At 44.6% G+C, this 16,096-nt stretch overlaps 1 protein-coding gene across 1 annotated transcript in view; it reads left to right on the top strand.

The window, feature by feature from the left end:
* Positions 1–16,096, top strand: part of Cacna2d3 (calcium voltage-gated channel auxiliary subunit alpha2delta 3) — a 650,190-nt gene that overhangs the window by 553,961 nt on the left and 80,133 nt on the right. Inside the window, exons 27-28 of the mRNA XM_010643030.2 lie at positions 9,087–9,148; positions 10,234–10,278. Coding sequence (XP_010641332.1) covers positions 9,087–9,148; positions 10,234–10,278 — 107 coding nt within the window. The remainder of the gene's footprint in view (positions 1–9,086; positions 9,149–10,233; positions 10,279–16,096) is intronic.

Below are 16,096 nucleotides of genomic sequence, written 5' to 3'. Positions count from 1 at the left end.
CCAGGGCTAAGTGTGCAAGAGGTCACTCCAGGTCATGGCCTGGGATGTGCCACCTGACCCCCTCCAGCCCTGAGTTGAGCTACAGATGCAGATGGACTCCACTCCTCCAGGGCTAAGTGTGCAAGAGCTCACTCCAGGTCATGGCCTGGGATGTGCCACCTGACCCACGGCCTGGTTGAGCTGCGCTCTCTAGATCCCTTTACACCAAGCAGTGGAGGTTCCCGGTTCACCACACTTCCCACCCAGCCCTGGAGGAACTTTGAGTTTTGGAGCCCTGGCATGGACTCAGGGACTCAGTTTGCTGCACTCAGAATCCGGGAACTGGGTGTGCTTGGACAGCTCCTCCCTCTTCTAGGTGCCCTGTAACGTGGGCAAATCAGAGGACGTGGCAGCATCTCGCCAGGATGAGGGCCTGCCTATGAGAATACTTAGCTGCTGTTTTGTGCTAATACAGTCACAAACATCCAGCTGTGATGTGTTTGGCAAATATACCTGGCCATTCCATTACAGGCTTTGAAATGTTTAGAAATTTGACTCCCGTTTTTGTTATAATCTCTTCGGTAAATGTTACTAGGTGGTGGCCTAATAAGGAATTATTAACTAGGGAGCTATAATGTGGAGCTTGTAATTTTCTTAATGGACATTGATTGGTGTAGTCCTGATTAAAATACAATGAAGCCTGAGGCTTAAATATTGTGTTCTGAAAGGTTGAAAGGGTGGGAATTGACTCTAAAAATGTATTGGCTGGAAAACTTTATTGAAATAATATTATTTGAAGAGTTTTGTGAGCATAAAATGACCTGACAAAAACTATTTGATGCCAGCTCCAGCAGCCTCAGCAAGCTGAGGGAATATAGGTTACTTCAGATGGAGTCTGGAAAAAGGCTTCCAGATTACCTCAGGGATGAAAAGAAAATTATTATTCCATCCCACAGCCCTGCTCATTCTTTTCAACATGGATCCAGTCAAGTAATTAGAATCCAAATAGAGGAAACAGGTCTAATTGTCCATTTATGAGACTTCGCTAAAAGCGATTGTTCCCAAGAAACTGACAGGCTCAAAATAAAGGGATTACGAAAGCAAAGTGCAGGAAAATGGATCAGGCTTTCCCACATCCCTCCCCGGAAGCCAGGCACAGGCAGCGGGCAGGGAGGGTCCCAGATGAAGATAGGCCTGCACAGCTCTGAGTCTTCGAAGGAAATCTTCTGCTATCGCATCGTCAGTCAGGGGACTGCGGCCCTGCTTCTCCCTCCCTCTCACCACAGACGTTCATCATGGAGTGCTTTGTTATGTAAAAGTGAGGACGTATAGGAAAGATTACCCTCCCCCCATACCACAGGGAATATTTCAGAAGTAAAAGTATGCAATCAGTGAGGGGGTTATATTTATAATACCTTCTCCCCTTTATCCTTCTGTGTCTTCACTCGGCATTGGCTAAAATATGAGGTGTGTCTGCTGCAATGAGAATGGAATCTACCCCACCTCCCAATTTCTGAAAAATTACCCTACCTTGGAGATTAATGTCCAGGCTTTCCTGAGATTATAACAGATACATATTGCTCTGATCTGGTTTTTCTAAAGGTTGTTGTGCTCATTCTCCCTTGCCTATGATCTTCTAAGAAAGCCTCTGGGTTTACCAGTCTGACACCCAGGAGGACATGAGTGCAGCTGCCTTCTCTCTCTCTCTCATCTTCAGGAGGATATTCTGTTCTCAGTTTTGCCCAAATTAGTCCCAGGATTTTAGTTGTCTTTTTTGTCCAACATTCCATCGTGCAATTCATTAAAACCTTCACATGAAATATTTAACAGATGAGCTGTGTCGTAATGCATATTACGGTTTCAAATTGTGATTCATGTGGTCAGTCACTCCTCCTGGACATTAGCAGACCTCTGGAATGGGCTTCCATTTGATGTAAAGAAGGTTAGAGTTCTTCCCTTCAACAATCGCGCACAGTGGCCTTTTTCCAACCCCAGTGTTAATTGTGAAATATTTCAAAGAAGAGACATTCAGATTCAGTTTTAGTTCTACTTGCGCTTAACTATTTGGAAAACAAACAGAAGAAAGCATTTAAACAAACGTGGCTTGGCTAACAGCTATTATGGTTGACTGTTAATTAAGACAAGTTGGAATCCAAATGTGCCAAGACTCATCACTGTCACTGCTGGCCATCTCTGCCATTGTGCACAAAGAAATGATAATTTAGAGGTGCTGTCAAAGGGAGATTGAGACTGGGTGACAATATTAGCCTGGCCATGTGAAAATAGCCACCACCCAGCAGGGAGACTGACATTCTGGAGGAGAAACCCTAGGTGGGTATTTCTGAGATGGGTTTGAGGAAAACCTAAGGGAAATACATGGGAAATATCCATGAGGCATTGTACCGGTGATTAATTTACTGTAGATTTGTTTTTCTAGAGAAGAGACACTCTTCTGCCATTGGCTTCTACACATGGGTTAGAATCTGCCAGAAAACTACTGGCTCTGGCCAGGCTGGGTTCACAGGTCAGTTCCGGGGTTATAGCTCTCCCCCTGTGCGCCAGAAGACAATGGCCATTCACTGCAAGCTGCCAGGGAGCACCGAGTCATTCCAAAGCTTTATGGCCAGCTTCCTGGCCCCCGAGCGTGTGGACAGTGTTGGGGACAGTAATCTTTTTCAGTTGGGCAACCTGATTTCCGTGACCTTGTCCTGAGTGTACAGAAGCAATCACAATTCCAGAAGGGGGCGATCCCTTTCAGGAGTGTGTGCAGTGGGTGTCATGATGTGATAAAGCATTTCCTCACTGATACCATACCCTCAAGAGCATTTTGAGCGGTGGACAGTTTGATGGATGGTGCATGAATTTTCTGCATCAAAGATGTATTGATTGTGAAATAATCAGCAAAAGTTCTAGATGCAAGTCATTACCTGTATACTATTGCACTATCAATCCATTAGAGTATTCTAGAGCATGCTTCAGTCTTATTTATTCTTGTTCCACATGAATTCTGTTCAGAAGCTAGAGCAGGCATGGCTGTACCTGTGGAGACCGGGAGATAAAGTGATATTACCAAGGGCACACAGCTGTGGTCTGAGAGAGTGAGAGGGTTTGCAAGGAACCTTCCCACAGAATTTCTGGTTGTAATTCACTGATGGCAGCTGGGTTGTTTTCTGGTCTTCTGGACAGGCTCCCGTGTGTGCGTGCGTGCGTGCGTGTGTGTGCACGCATTGTATCAAGGGAGACCTGGACAAGCTTGGGCGTAGGGGTGTCTGTGTGAGCTTGCATGCCAGCCATGGTGAGCACTATTTTACAAACCGGATTTGTGCTCCTAAGGGTATGTTGCAAGCTGAGGCCAAGCCCACAGAAAATTATTGCTAAATGAATACAATATGAAAAAGTTATTTTATTTCTAATTTTACATGTAACGTTGTTACCTCGTGAGTTTTGGATTACACTTGAATGCATGTCTATTAACATGATATGAGATGCATGCATGATTTCATCTTGAATGCATTTAAATATAATAGCACTGGAAATGTAATTTGTATTCTCAAATTTTGTAAAGCAAAATAAATAAATCTTGGGGGGAGTGATAGCCATATTGCACATATAGCGTTGACTTTTTTGGAGTTGTCTCACACTAATTACAGTACCAACTTCCCTGTGCAAATCCAGGTTGTCTCACATTGGCAGTCCAGCTTTATCCAGACCCTGCATGCCTAAGTCACCCAAAGGTATGCTGTGTGGAGAGCTTCACCTTTATTTCTTAAGGAGTGCCAGGGTCTGGTCGATCTGCGATTACTTAACGTTCTACAACAGAACTGTCTGTCATGATGGGAATGTTCTGGATTGCTGTGGGCCAGCACAGTAGCCTCTAAGAGCTCCATGTGTCCACTGAGTTCTTGAAATGTGACTAGCTCAACTAAGAAACTAAATTACCAGTTTTATTTTATTTAATTTAAATAGCCACAGGTAGCCGATGGCCACCAGTTTGAGCAGCACAGAACCAAAAGATTGGAGATCAACTATCTGTCCCTAGATTTGAAGGAACTGGTCATAGACATTCCGGAAGTCAAATAGTCTGCGTGTTTTGCTGCTTGGATGATGCCCTTTGATCACCTTTGTCAGGATGACAGTGCTAAAGTGTGAATCTCTCTTTGGTGGTGTGGCCGCTCTCCCCAGGTCCGACCCTTGGGTGTTGTGCTTCTTGTGTTTTTATCACAATCAACCTGGAACCTGGCACATCCTGGATTTCTGAATAATACAAGAAGAATGAACGGAGGAAAGCAGGGAGTAGGTGGGAAGTTAGAGGGTTGAGGAAAGAATAATTCTGGAAGGAAGACACTCTAATGATGTTCTGTGTTCTGTGTTTTGGGGGCTTTGTTTTTTTTTTTGTTTTTTTTTTTGAGACAGGGTCTCTCTGTGTAGTCCAGGCCAACCTTGAACTCACTAAGTAGCTCAAGCTAGCCTTGAACTCATAGTGTTCCTCCTGCCTCAGCCTCCCAAGTACTGGGATTATAGGTGTGTGCCACCAAGTGCAGCCTGTGCTCTGTGTTGCTAAGCTGAATATCTGTACCCAGGAATTCTTAGCATATTGAGATGAGTCGAAAGATCAGTCAGTCACTTGGATAATTCAAACCCAATGCTTAAGATACCTGAGGATTTCATATGAAAGGGTCCTTTATAGGGTGGCAAGTCTCTTAACAATGCTTGTGGTGTTTTGCTGGTTTCCAAAGACCATCCCAATATCTTAGGGTTACTGTGCTGGAAGGGTCACGTGTACTAGCAAATTGGTAAAGCTACTATAGAATAATTTTACTAGGATCGGCTCAGCTCCTAAGAGGGTGAATAAGGTGCTACTGAAAGCTCTTAAGGCAAAGAGATCCTTATGATGGAGATTCCTCGCAGAGAGTCCCGGAGCAGTCTTAACCTCATGCAAGCAAGGAGCGCCACAGACTCCAGGGAAAATATGTTGATGATTTTCTGGACTGTCTAAAAAATTTCAGACCCCAGGAATGGTGTTTTTATTTTCTGCACTCTCCTTGGGACTTGGGTTTCACTAAAGCATTTTCTGTCCTTGTTTTCCTTATTAAATTAGCAAGACTGACTTGAAGCCGAGTGTAGCATTAGGGCCTGAAATGTTGTTGAGAGAACAAAATAGACGGGCATGACAAATATCCCAGGTTCCGGTAGGTTGTGGGGGACGGGAAAGGAGCAGAACTTGCTGATGTAAAGATGTTTTCTCTGATTAGGTTTGAAAAGGAAAAACGTGGACAAAACAAAGGGAAGTAGTGATGTTTGGGGGTGGGCTTTTTGTTCTTATTTTTTATCACTTTGTTTTGCTTTTTGGACCTGAAATCATTTTCATGTTTAAGAAATAGTGAGCCTACTGCATTGTGGTGAACATGTCTCATTCTCCCATCTTCCACTGTCCAGGCCTTTTCCCAGTGCTTCCTCGGCAAGCTTTCAGAGTGGACTTCCAAAGTAATATCATATCCCGCTCCTTCTGTAAACATTTTTAGTGGCACTTGCGGCAGATGTATTTTTGTTGTCGTCGTTGTTTTCCTATAGAAGACTGGGTAGTGAGTGGTTTAGGCTTTGTGGGCTATTCCATTTTGATTGCAACTCCTCAATTGTGTCATGATAGTCACAGACACTATGTAAACCAATGGGCATGGCTCTGTTCCAATAAAACTTTATTTACAAAAATAGGCTGGATTTGGTCCTTGGGCAGATCCTTGGCCTATAGGGATACTCTTTAGATACCGTGACCTTTTGCCTCTTTCCCTCAGCTTATACAAGATCCCCATTCTTCTTAACCCCAGAACACACAGTGACCTTTAGAAAGGCTCCTCCTTTTGCCCCTGTTGCTTCCTCGTTTTGGACTGCCATCTTCTCATGGTTCTCGCTCTGCTATGAGTTGGGTCTCTATGTTGTACTTTAAAGCTCTTGCTAATTCCCCCAGGCCAAGTGAGCTCCTGTCCTCTCTCAACTCTTTATTTATATCTGTAGTGCATTTGTTACTGTGTAGCTTCTCTTCAATGAGAACTTGGGGGTATGTGTGGCCTCTTTCCACTAGTTCTCAGCTTAGAGCTTGGCACAGAGAAGGCCACTGAAGAGCCATAAAGGTAACTCACCATTGGGATTGTGAGTCTGCTAATCAGAGAGAAGGCTATTAACTCACAGGCGAGAGTGCTGCAAACCCAGATGGGTGATGGGAAGTCAAGGCCACCGCTGCTCCCGGAATTGGAGTGGTCAGCTACCAGGAGCACAGCCGAGTCAAAACTGAGCAGACCAGTTGCAGTCAGGACTCTGTGAGAGCCCTTGTGCAACAACCCCATGACCCAGACAGGGAGGGAGTGGGAAAAAGGGAAGCAGTGTCTAGGTTAGGGTGTTGGAACCAGGGAGAGGAGGATGGAGCCCTGCTGGAGGGAGATCAGAGATGCAGCCCGCTTGATTAATGAGACAGAAGGGCTGAGTCATGAGCGAAGATTAAAGTGTGCCGAGGAGCTGGGGTATGGAACTAATACTGGCAGGTGATAGCAGCACCCAGCTATGTGTGATGGATAAACACCCTGGAGGAAGCAGCTAGCTTGTCTGGGAGGTGAAAGTGGGGCCCCATCTGAACATGGGAGGGGTGCTCAGAAAGGGCCCAGGAGCTGATGAGGAACTCAAGAGGCGACTGGTAAGCCAGGGGCAGCTCTGAACTGTTGGAACAAGAAACACCATGGAAACACGACTGTGAAATGACTTCAGGGAACCTTCATGCTTTTATCCTGCAGGACCTCACAACTTGCCCTGGTAATTGACCTGGGCTCTGAGAGATGGCCGTAGAAGACTCTTGGGAAGGCTGTTTGGGGAGGGATCCAGAGGAGAGCTGTGAGACAGACACACCAAGGAAGGCAGACATTCATTTCCCACCCTCCCCTTAGATACCACTAATTGGCTCTAAGTACCTGAAGCCTTCTTCTCTAACGTCAGTTTGCTGCCAGCCCCTGTCTTTGGTTAAAACAGAGATACACATTCCAAGGCCTTCTTAAGTTTCCCAGATGGTGGTAATGTGTTGAGAACCACCCCTGGCGAAGACTTACTTATGCGAGATTCTAATTCATGTGGAGGTTGCCCTTCCATCTGTCCCTATATCTGTTCACTATAATGGCACTAGGAAGAGTGAAAAGAAAGCAAGCATTTACTGGTGGATCATCTGTGTACTTGGTATGGATCCCACAGGAGCAAGCAAAGGTCCCTGCCCTCTGAAAGTCTAGGGGTGAGAGGACACTTACTGGCAAAGTAGAGTGGGCCCTACGTGTTGGAATGAGGCATTTCAGAGACAGCTCTCATTCTGCACGGTGAGACCCTGCCTGGCTCCTCTTCTCCTAGAGTCTGAGATCCCAAGTCTAAAGACTGAACGGAAGTCTCTCCGTAAGTGCACACCCGGTTAACCTTTACTCTCAGGGCTTGCCTCAAATGTTCTTAGGAAACCAAAAGACAATAGGAAGTTTCAAGACAAACAGCCTAATAGCTTCATAAATCTCCACATTCCCAAAGCCAGCACAACAATGATGACCCAAGGACGTGGTGGCATGAAAAATTCTGAATATTTAAGAGAGCTTTTCCTCCCTGTCATTATACATTTCTTTTCACGAGTGATATTATTTAGGTTGAAGTTACCGTAGGCTATTTAAGCAAAACGAAGAAGCATGGAAAGATATAAGAAGAGTACCGGTGCTGTGCAGAGAGGGCAGAAATGCGGAGGGTGTCTGCAGCTGACTGCAGTTTGCAAAATTGCGCTGCAGTGAATGGCCCCTGGGAGTCAAGCACTGTCTCGTTCCTTTGAACTCTGCTGAAGTTGAATCGCCATCTGATAAGCCTCCTGCCCTGACCATTTCACTCTCTGAGTTATGCTAGATATAAGAAGAGTACCGGTGCTGTGCAGAGAGGGCAGAAATGCGGAGGGTGTCTGCAGCTGACTGCAGTTTGCAAAATTGCGCTGCAGTGAATGGCCCCTGGGAGTCAAGCACTGTCTCGTTCCTTTGAACTCTGCTGAAGTTGAATCGCCATCTGATAAGCCTCCTGCCCTGACCATTTCACTCTCTGAGTTATGCTGACTGGGCTCCATGGAGAGAAAGCAATGTCACGAACTTGCTCATGTTCTAGTTTCCGCAGAACTCATTTCACTCTCTGAGTTATGCTGACTGGGCTCCATGGAGAGAAAGCAATGTCACGAACTTGCTCATGTTCTAGTTCTGAGGTTCCGCAGAACGGCGCCTCCCTCAGCTTCCTGGCCCTTCCTCACCCTCTTCCCTTTCAGCACCTTGTTGTCCAAAGAGCCAGCACTCACTGTTGCTTTAGGAAGCTTTGTGCAAAGAATTCTGTTATCTCATTAGAGTTTCTGGAGAAAGAAAGCACGAAGAAGGCAAATTGGACACCAGGGGGTCCAGTTAAGCTAAGTCGCATATAGCAAAGCAACTCCTTTCCTAATACCAACTTCATGACAAGTCCTTTTCAAGGACTTGCAGAAGGCATGTTTTGGACCTCATTTACAGCTGCATCTTTAGGAAGCTTTGTGCAAAGAATTCTGTTATCTCATTAGAGTTTCTGGAGAAAGAAAGCACGGCGAAGTGGACACCAGGGGGTCCAGTTAAGCTAAGTCGCATATAGCAAAGCAACTCCTTTCCGAATACCAACTTCATGACAAGTCCTTTTCAAGGACTTGCAGAATGCATGTTTTGGACCTCCTTTACAGCTGCAAAGGGAAGGGAGGCAATAGTGATCTTTTGAATATGCTTTGCTTTTTTCAGTTTGTAATTTCAGATTGTGTTGAGGGGTGGGCTGTTATTGCAAATATATGAATTTTAGAAATGCCAGAGTAACCTGTGTCCAAAGACACATCTGCACTGTATTCCATTTGTTTGATATTTGTAAGTACAGGTAACCTTGGAATTCTTTACTTGGAAGAAAAAAATGTCTTTGCCTTATACTTCGCTGTACATTTTTTCTGGTCGGTTTACATCAGTTTCTGGCTATGATGGATAATTTTCAATGTTGATCATGAATAACTGTACAGTATGATCTCTGATCCTTTGTTTTATTTATAACTTGTCCAGCTGTAGGCATTCAGATGAAACTCGAGTTTTTCCAAAGGAAGTTCTGGACAGCCAGCAGACAGGTAAGGTATAATCAGGATCTTAAAGCATTAGTGACACTATGGTTATAGAGGTGTTCACGTTTCAGTACTCAGAGTCTAAAAGCGCCAGCTTTCCAATGAATGCTTTTGAAATGAACTGCTGACTGCTCAGATATCCATTCATTTCACTGCAAAATAGAGAGTCTGTCAGCATGTTAGACACCACATGCTGGGCAAATAAAGGAATTTGCTTCTAGGAGCAGCCTGATTTGTGAGATCAAGGTAATGACCTTTCAAAAGGAGATTTTCCTTTAATATTGGGGCCTATGGTGATTTTCATAGTGACTTTTCTCCTAATCTTGTTGTGATGCCTATTTATTTACTTGTGGCTCTTTTACAATTTGCAAGACCTTTACACGATTTGGTTTGTGTCTGCTGTCTTTGGCCGAAGGGCTTCTCTGGGCCAGTCCGCGTTGGAGAATCTGGGGGCATTCTGTCCCTTCTGTGCTCTTTTATGCTAATGAATTTCAGTGGTAATTGTTTAGTACTTCTGCAGAAATGGCAACTGGGCAATTGCCCCTGATTAAACAGTTCTAAATCCCAGAAGTATATGCCCAAAGAAAATGATATCAGCTCAGCAAAGAGATGCCTGTCCTTGCATGTTTACTGAGCACCTTTCACAGAAGCTGTGGAACCACTCTAGCTGTGTGCTGGTGAATGAATGGATAAGGAGATAGGATGGCTTTTATCAGTTCATAAATTAAGTTACTTTGGGAAACTGTGAAGGAAGAACATAGACAGGAGTTGTTTTTTTTTTCTAGTCATCAATGTAAAATTAAATAGTTATGTAATGCTATCTTTTGTTGCCACAAGATTTGTGATTTTTAAAAAACACTGCACCGGTATTGGTGACATCAGTTAAAACAGATGGAAAGGAGCTAGCCCTTCTTAAATATTTTCATGTCTTTTATGTTACCACTTAGTTGATACTGATTCTAAAGAGTGCAAACCTGTTTTAACCTGGCACGTTCCCTGTGGATGTAACTTGGTGTTAGTAATAAGTTGTGGTCCTAGCAGTTGCACACATGTCCCAGTAACACAATTTCCCTTGCTTTTTCTCATTGTAGTGTGCTGCCTTGGATGGCAAGTGCTCCATCAGCTGCGATGAAGAGGTAAGGTGGTCTCCTGGTATTGTTTCTGGCCAAGGGAAGGTGACAGGTGGTGCTTAGCACAGAAAGAAAGCCACCATGAACAGAGCCAGGGCTGACCCACTACTCTAGGAAAGTACGCAAAAAAAAAAGAAAGAAAAGAAAACAACAACCAAAAAAACCAGGATATTTGCTTTGTTTCTTTGTTCTCCCCTCACCACCAATCCCACTAATCAGGTAATTTATTTAGCAGAGCTTCAGAAGTATGCATTAAATATCTCGTAGACAGCTATTATTATAAGAAAACAACAACCAAAAAAACCAGGATATTTGCTTCATTTCTTTGTTCTCCCCTCACCACCAATCTCACTGATCAGGTAATTTATTTAGCAGAGCTTCAGAAGTATGCATTAAATATCTCGTAGACAACGCTATTATTATTATTATTATTATTATTTTAGATTTTATTTATAGGCAGGGATACACATGACCTGTCATTTGAAGCTCACATTGCAATTCTCAAAGCTTATTTTCCATGCCTTATTTTCTTTCCATCTTCATAACCACCCAGGGAAATAAGACAGGAATCATTGGCCCATTTTACAGGTAAGAAAACTGAAGATCAGAGAAATTAAGTGACTTGGTTAATGTCACGTAATAAGCAAACTGAAAATCTGGAGTTTAGAACTGTGCTTAAAAATCATTGCTTCATTTAGTGCAGTGCTTTCTTTCTAAAGCTTCTCTTCTGCTCCTTCTTCTTTTGGAAGGAGGGACTTGAACCCCACACATCAAAGATGGACAAAAAATATGCCACTGCCCGAGTTTGCCTCTCAGAGTTGTTTTTATACAACATCCATCTCAGTTCATTGTCTGACCCTGCTTCATAGCAAGCAGAATTCTGGTGGCCTTTCCTTAGCTAAATGTTAGTCAATATATAAATTAACCTTTATAAATGATCATATAGTTATAGTCTTTCTGTACCACAAGGATTTAATAAATCCTAACCACGAATAATTTTAACCTGGTAAATAAAGATTAGGAATAGATTTTTAAATATATAGGCAAAAGAAAAACAAGCATTTAAATATAAAAGACAGTCTAGGATGAAGTTATGACACCAAAGTCTTGGTCTCTCAAGAGCCTTGGCCAGTTTAAAAGAGAAATCATAATCATAATTAAATCATTGTGTGAGTCATAGTATCCAAAAAGTAAGATCCAGTCAATCAGTCTTTCCTTAGAAGCCCAACCTTTTTCTGGTCATAAGATCAAAACCAGTTTTCACTTAGGAAAGTACACCCTGTGAAGTTTTATGGCCAACATCCTTTCAGTAAGTTCAGGGTAACTTTTCAAGACAGCCAAGTCCTTGAGACTTTTCTGGACTTATTGGAGTGTTCAGCTCAAGAACAACACAATTCAAGAATGATGTTAATCATTGTTCTGAGACCCTGAGTTAATCTCTTCACTTACACAGTGGCACTAATTCCAATTTATAGTAAGAGAACTGAGGATGGTTAGTTGGTTAGTTGGCTGGTGGGATGGATGGTAGTTCAGGTAGCTGGTTAGTTGATTAATTGCCTGGTTCACTGGTTGTTTGCTTGTTTGGATAAGTGAATATTTGTTCAAACAATTTGGTGAATAAAGCCACAGGTAGTTCTCTTCCTACAGCTCATATCGGCCCCCTGGATCCTCATATAAGAACAAGTGGAAATAGGTCCCCAATTAGACTTGGAAATATCCAGTGTGTGTGTTATGCAGTAACTGATTTCACTGTGGGTAGCGCTGTAGCTGGAGGTGCAGAGTGTGGAGGTAGACTAACTTCTAACTGTGACTCTGACAGTCATGAGCTGTGTGACTTCAGACAATTTTCTGAACCCCTCTGTGCTTCAGTGTCCTCAATTATATGATGAGTATAGAAATAGCCTCCTCCTACAGTAACGACGAAGAATGAATGAGAAAAGATATGACAAATGCATGGCATGGCTTCTAACAGGTAGTAAGCACTAAGTACTGTTAGCTCTAAACCAAAACCATCCAAAGTCTCCTACCCTCACACAGCGGGCCACTGGGATCTGAAACCTTGCAGAACAGTGGCACATATCCTAGGGCTTTACCCCGCCCGCACTCTAATGATCTCTTTTCAGCGGCCATGGAGAGAAAATTCATTCTAATTTCATTTAAAGTTGGGTGTACTGTAAAGTTTCATATACTTCATTGTGTTGAATTTGCCCTGATTTTTTTTTAACTCAACCTGACTCTCAGATACCCTGTTTTCACTTTGAAACGCTCATCCATTTTCTTCTTTGACTCTTGAATTTTGGCTCCAGGCAACCGGTTGGCATGGTTTTCTTTGGAAAAGCCATCTCTCCCTCCCACCAAGAGCCATTGCCATTCTTTCAGCAGACTCTTCCCATGTGTCCTTCTCCGTTCCTAACTCTTAATTAGGCTTGTGAGGCCATGTCGTTCCTCTCCCCCAGCTGCCCTCAAATGAGCAGGTCCCCATTAGACACCGCTGTGGGGGCTCATTAAGTCCAGAGCTTCTGGCTTCTTCACTGCGGTGAAGAAGTGGGCTCAACTTCTCAGGCTGCTCTGGCAGCTTTGCCTTAGGTCCACTCCAGACCCTCATCTCCCCTGAGGCGCTGCACTCTCTGGGCCTGGCCTGGATGATGGAGCCGCTTTGGCTGGATGGCGTGAGACACTGAGCATGGGATTCTGGGTGACTGAAGACTTTGAAGGAATGCCATTTCTCCCAGAGTCAAGGTCACTGATGGGCTCAGTGCGTGTGGCACCAGTGTTCACACTCACTCATTCCTCCCAGACGTGTTTATTGAGCCCTTCTGACAGGGCTGACGGACAGCGGAAGACTCAGTAAGAAGCATCTGGAACCTGTCTGTGCCCTTCTGAGCTGCAGGAAGACCAGTGTGCCTGATCATCACCTGTGACCAATGCTATGCCATAACCGACATGTGTTGCTTAGGGAAGGCTTCTCAGAGGAGGAAGTCAGTGAAAGATAATGGCAAAGGAAATGGCATTGGAGGCAATTCCTGAGGCATGAGAAGAGCTTTCTAGGCAGAAAACACGACTGCAGAGGTACTGAGGTGAATAAGGGAAATAGGTTTGCCATTCAACACAAAAGGAGATCTCCGCCCAGCCTGCTGTTGGTTTCTCAGTTCAGTCCTGCCTTTGCCCTTCCATCTGTCCATCAGACAGAAGAGTGTCTGTCAATCATCTGTTGACAGCACCAGCCGTTTGCACAGAGAGTGGAAGATGAGAAGGCTGTCACCTACTGAGACATTTGGAGAAGCGATCAAAGATCAGAAACTTCATAAGAAATCTGGCTTCGCACTCTGGTGTTCCAAAGAATTAGAGATTAGTAACATCGACTCATCTTTAGGACTTTTTAAGTCTTTGTAGTCATTTCTTCTGGTACGTGACAGACTCCTTTGAATGATGACAGGGCTAGGAGCAGGGCTATTTCCAAGCAGCTGGCTGTGTCCACATCTGGAACCATCCAGCCCAGTGAGCGAGGATGGAGGGTCATATGAACGATTGTAGCAAGGGGCCCAGGGCCTCCTACCGTGTACACCTTTCCGAGATGATCCCTCTGCAATAAATTCTTTCAATAAGACAGTATTTTGGCATGCTAACTGACCCATACTGAAAAGGTAATCAAGTGATGGGAAGGCAGGCTTGGTTTGCTTCTGTCTGAATCATTCTCCTCCTCCCTGAGATTCAGTACCTGACACCCACACAACTTAAAGCAGGAGAAGTTTATTTTGGCTCAAGTTTCAGTCCAGATTTGGTTGGCTCCATAGAAGAAACAGCATGACAGAAGGGCACCGTGAGGGAAAGGCTGCTTATGTTGTGAAGGCCAGGAAGGAAGGAGAAAAGCGAAGAGCTGGGAAGGGAGATGTGTTCTTCCAGGCCACAGCCCAGCGACTTGCCTCTTCCCATGAGGCCCCACCTTCTAACAGGAAGTCGACTCCAACACCCTAATAAACACGTGAGGCTTGGGACTCCATTGTAGAACTAAATCATAATGGTCCACAGATGCAGGGATTCCGGCCTCAAGGTCACAGGGATGGCAAATGTCAGAGTCTTTGATTCTAAAGCTAAAATCTTAGCCTCAGGATAATAATCAGCTTGCAGTTAATACCAGCCCGGCACAGGGGTTGCTCATTGCTGGGCACTTTTCTTGCCCTCTGTGCCTGCCCAATTCCCGTGGCCTGAATTTGCCCTTTCGCCTGGGATATCTGAAGCTGAATTGGACATTGTGCAATGTTGTCATCAAACAGTTATAGAAAAGATTTCTTTTAATTAATGTATTTCTTATTGCCTCCCTCTCCCCCAGCCTTTTTTGTCTCTGCATTTTAGGGACAACCTCATTCCGAAAGGTTTTGCCAGAGGTGGCTGTGTAATACACATTCACACCATGCCCCAGGCTTTGTCCGGGTTTCTCCAAGCTCCTCAGCCTGATCACACGCCCTGGGAGCAGGGGAACTGGCAGACATCCTCCAAGATGCTGGGCTGGATTAAGGGGCAGCACAGTAGTGAAAGGAAACTCGAGCTCTTTCCTCTTATAGCAGGGGAGTGTAGGGGTGACGATTGAATAGTATTTATTGTAAACGGCACAGGAGAAACACGGATCAGAGTGGATGCCGGCTAATTCTGTCCTTGTTGATCCTTACGCCAGACACGCTGATTCCTAACTCCCGTGGGTGACTCCATGCCACTGTCCTTCTCAGCAATCATTTAGCCCATGTGGTTGTTGACAAAGAGTTCTGTTTAAGAAGGCATCTGGTCACTAAATTCGCCCTTCAGTGTTTACACGTGGACAAAACAGTGTTGCCTGTGGTGAAACTTAATGATTCCTTTCAGATTCAGAGACCCACTTCTGCATCAGTGACACAGTGCCCTGCTTTTGACCTGACTTTATCGGCAAGGTGACAATCCCAATGTTGGCAGAACTTGTTTCTTGGTTAATATGGTGACCAAATCTATTTATATTCAGCCTGAACCTGAGATTCCAACTTACAGGCAATCAAGTACAGCAAAACCTCTTCTCTGCTGCCAATTTCTAGAATCCTGACGGAATGAAGGAAGGGCGAACTTGAAAATTATTAACTACAAGCATGATGCAAGAACTAATTGCCAAGTGGCACTCCGTGTAGAAGAAACAAATGGGCTTCCCCAGCCCACGCCCGCTGGAGCGTGCCCACTATGCTGGGGCGCAAGGCAGGCACCTTTAGAGGAAGTTGTAGGTGAGGCCCTTGTCCTCCGTGGGTCCAGGAGCCCCTCCTTATCCCCATCACCATCTGGTGGGTGGAGACTAATCTGACCAAAACGAGTGGATCACTGTGCTAGTTTGTCTTGACTGTTAATTTGAGAGGCACCCAGGAAATGAGTAAAACACAGCTGGTTGTGCTGGGGTGGGTCGTGGGCATGTGACCTGAGGGGCTGTATCTGGTACCTGGACCCTTATTCTCTGGTGTGCATCCTGGCTGCGCCCTGGCTTTCTTCTCCTATGTCTTCTGGCGTGATGATCCTACCTGGGAACCAGCTGACAATGGCCTGAAAGCTCTGAACCCATGAACCAGAACAAACCTCCCCTCTTTTCAGTTTCAGGTATCATAAATTTTGTACCAGCAACAGAGAGTGTGTTTTAGGCTCTAGCTCTAGACTCTAATAGACTTTTTATTCTTTTCCATGGATTGTTCTTTACCCACTCCTGGCTACATACTGAAAATCCCTCTCAGCCATGCCTGATTGTCTCCTGGCTTCAGATATCAGCTTAAGAATTGATGTCGCCAGGGGTCCAGGAACCTAGAATTCGGGTCAACACCAC

Source organism: Fukomys damarensis, unplaced genomic scaffold (genome assembly GCF_012274545.1).
Source record: "Fukomys damarensis isolate Sample0158 unplaced genomic scaffold, DMR_v1.0_HiC HiC_scaffold_28, whole genome shotgun sequence".
NCBI classification, from domain to species: domain Eukaryota; kingdom Metazoa; phylum Chordata; class Mammalia; order Rodentia; family Bathyergidae; genus Fukomys; species Fukomys damarensis.
This window is presented reverse-complemented; position numbering and strand designations above follow the sequence as displayed.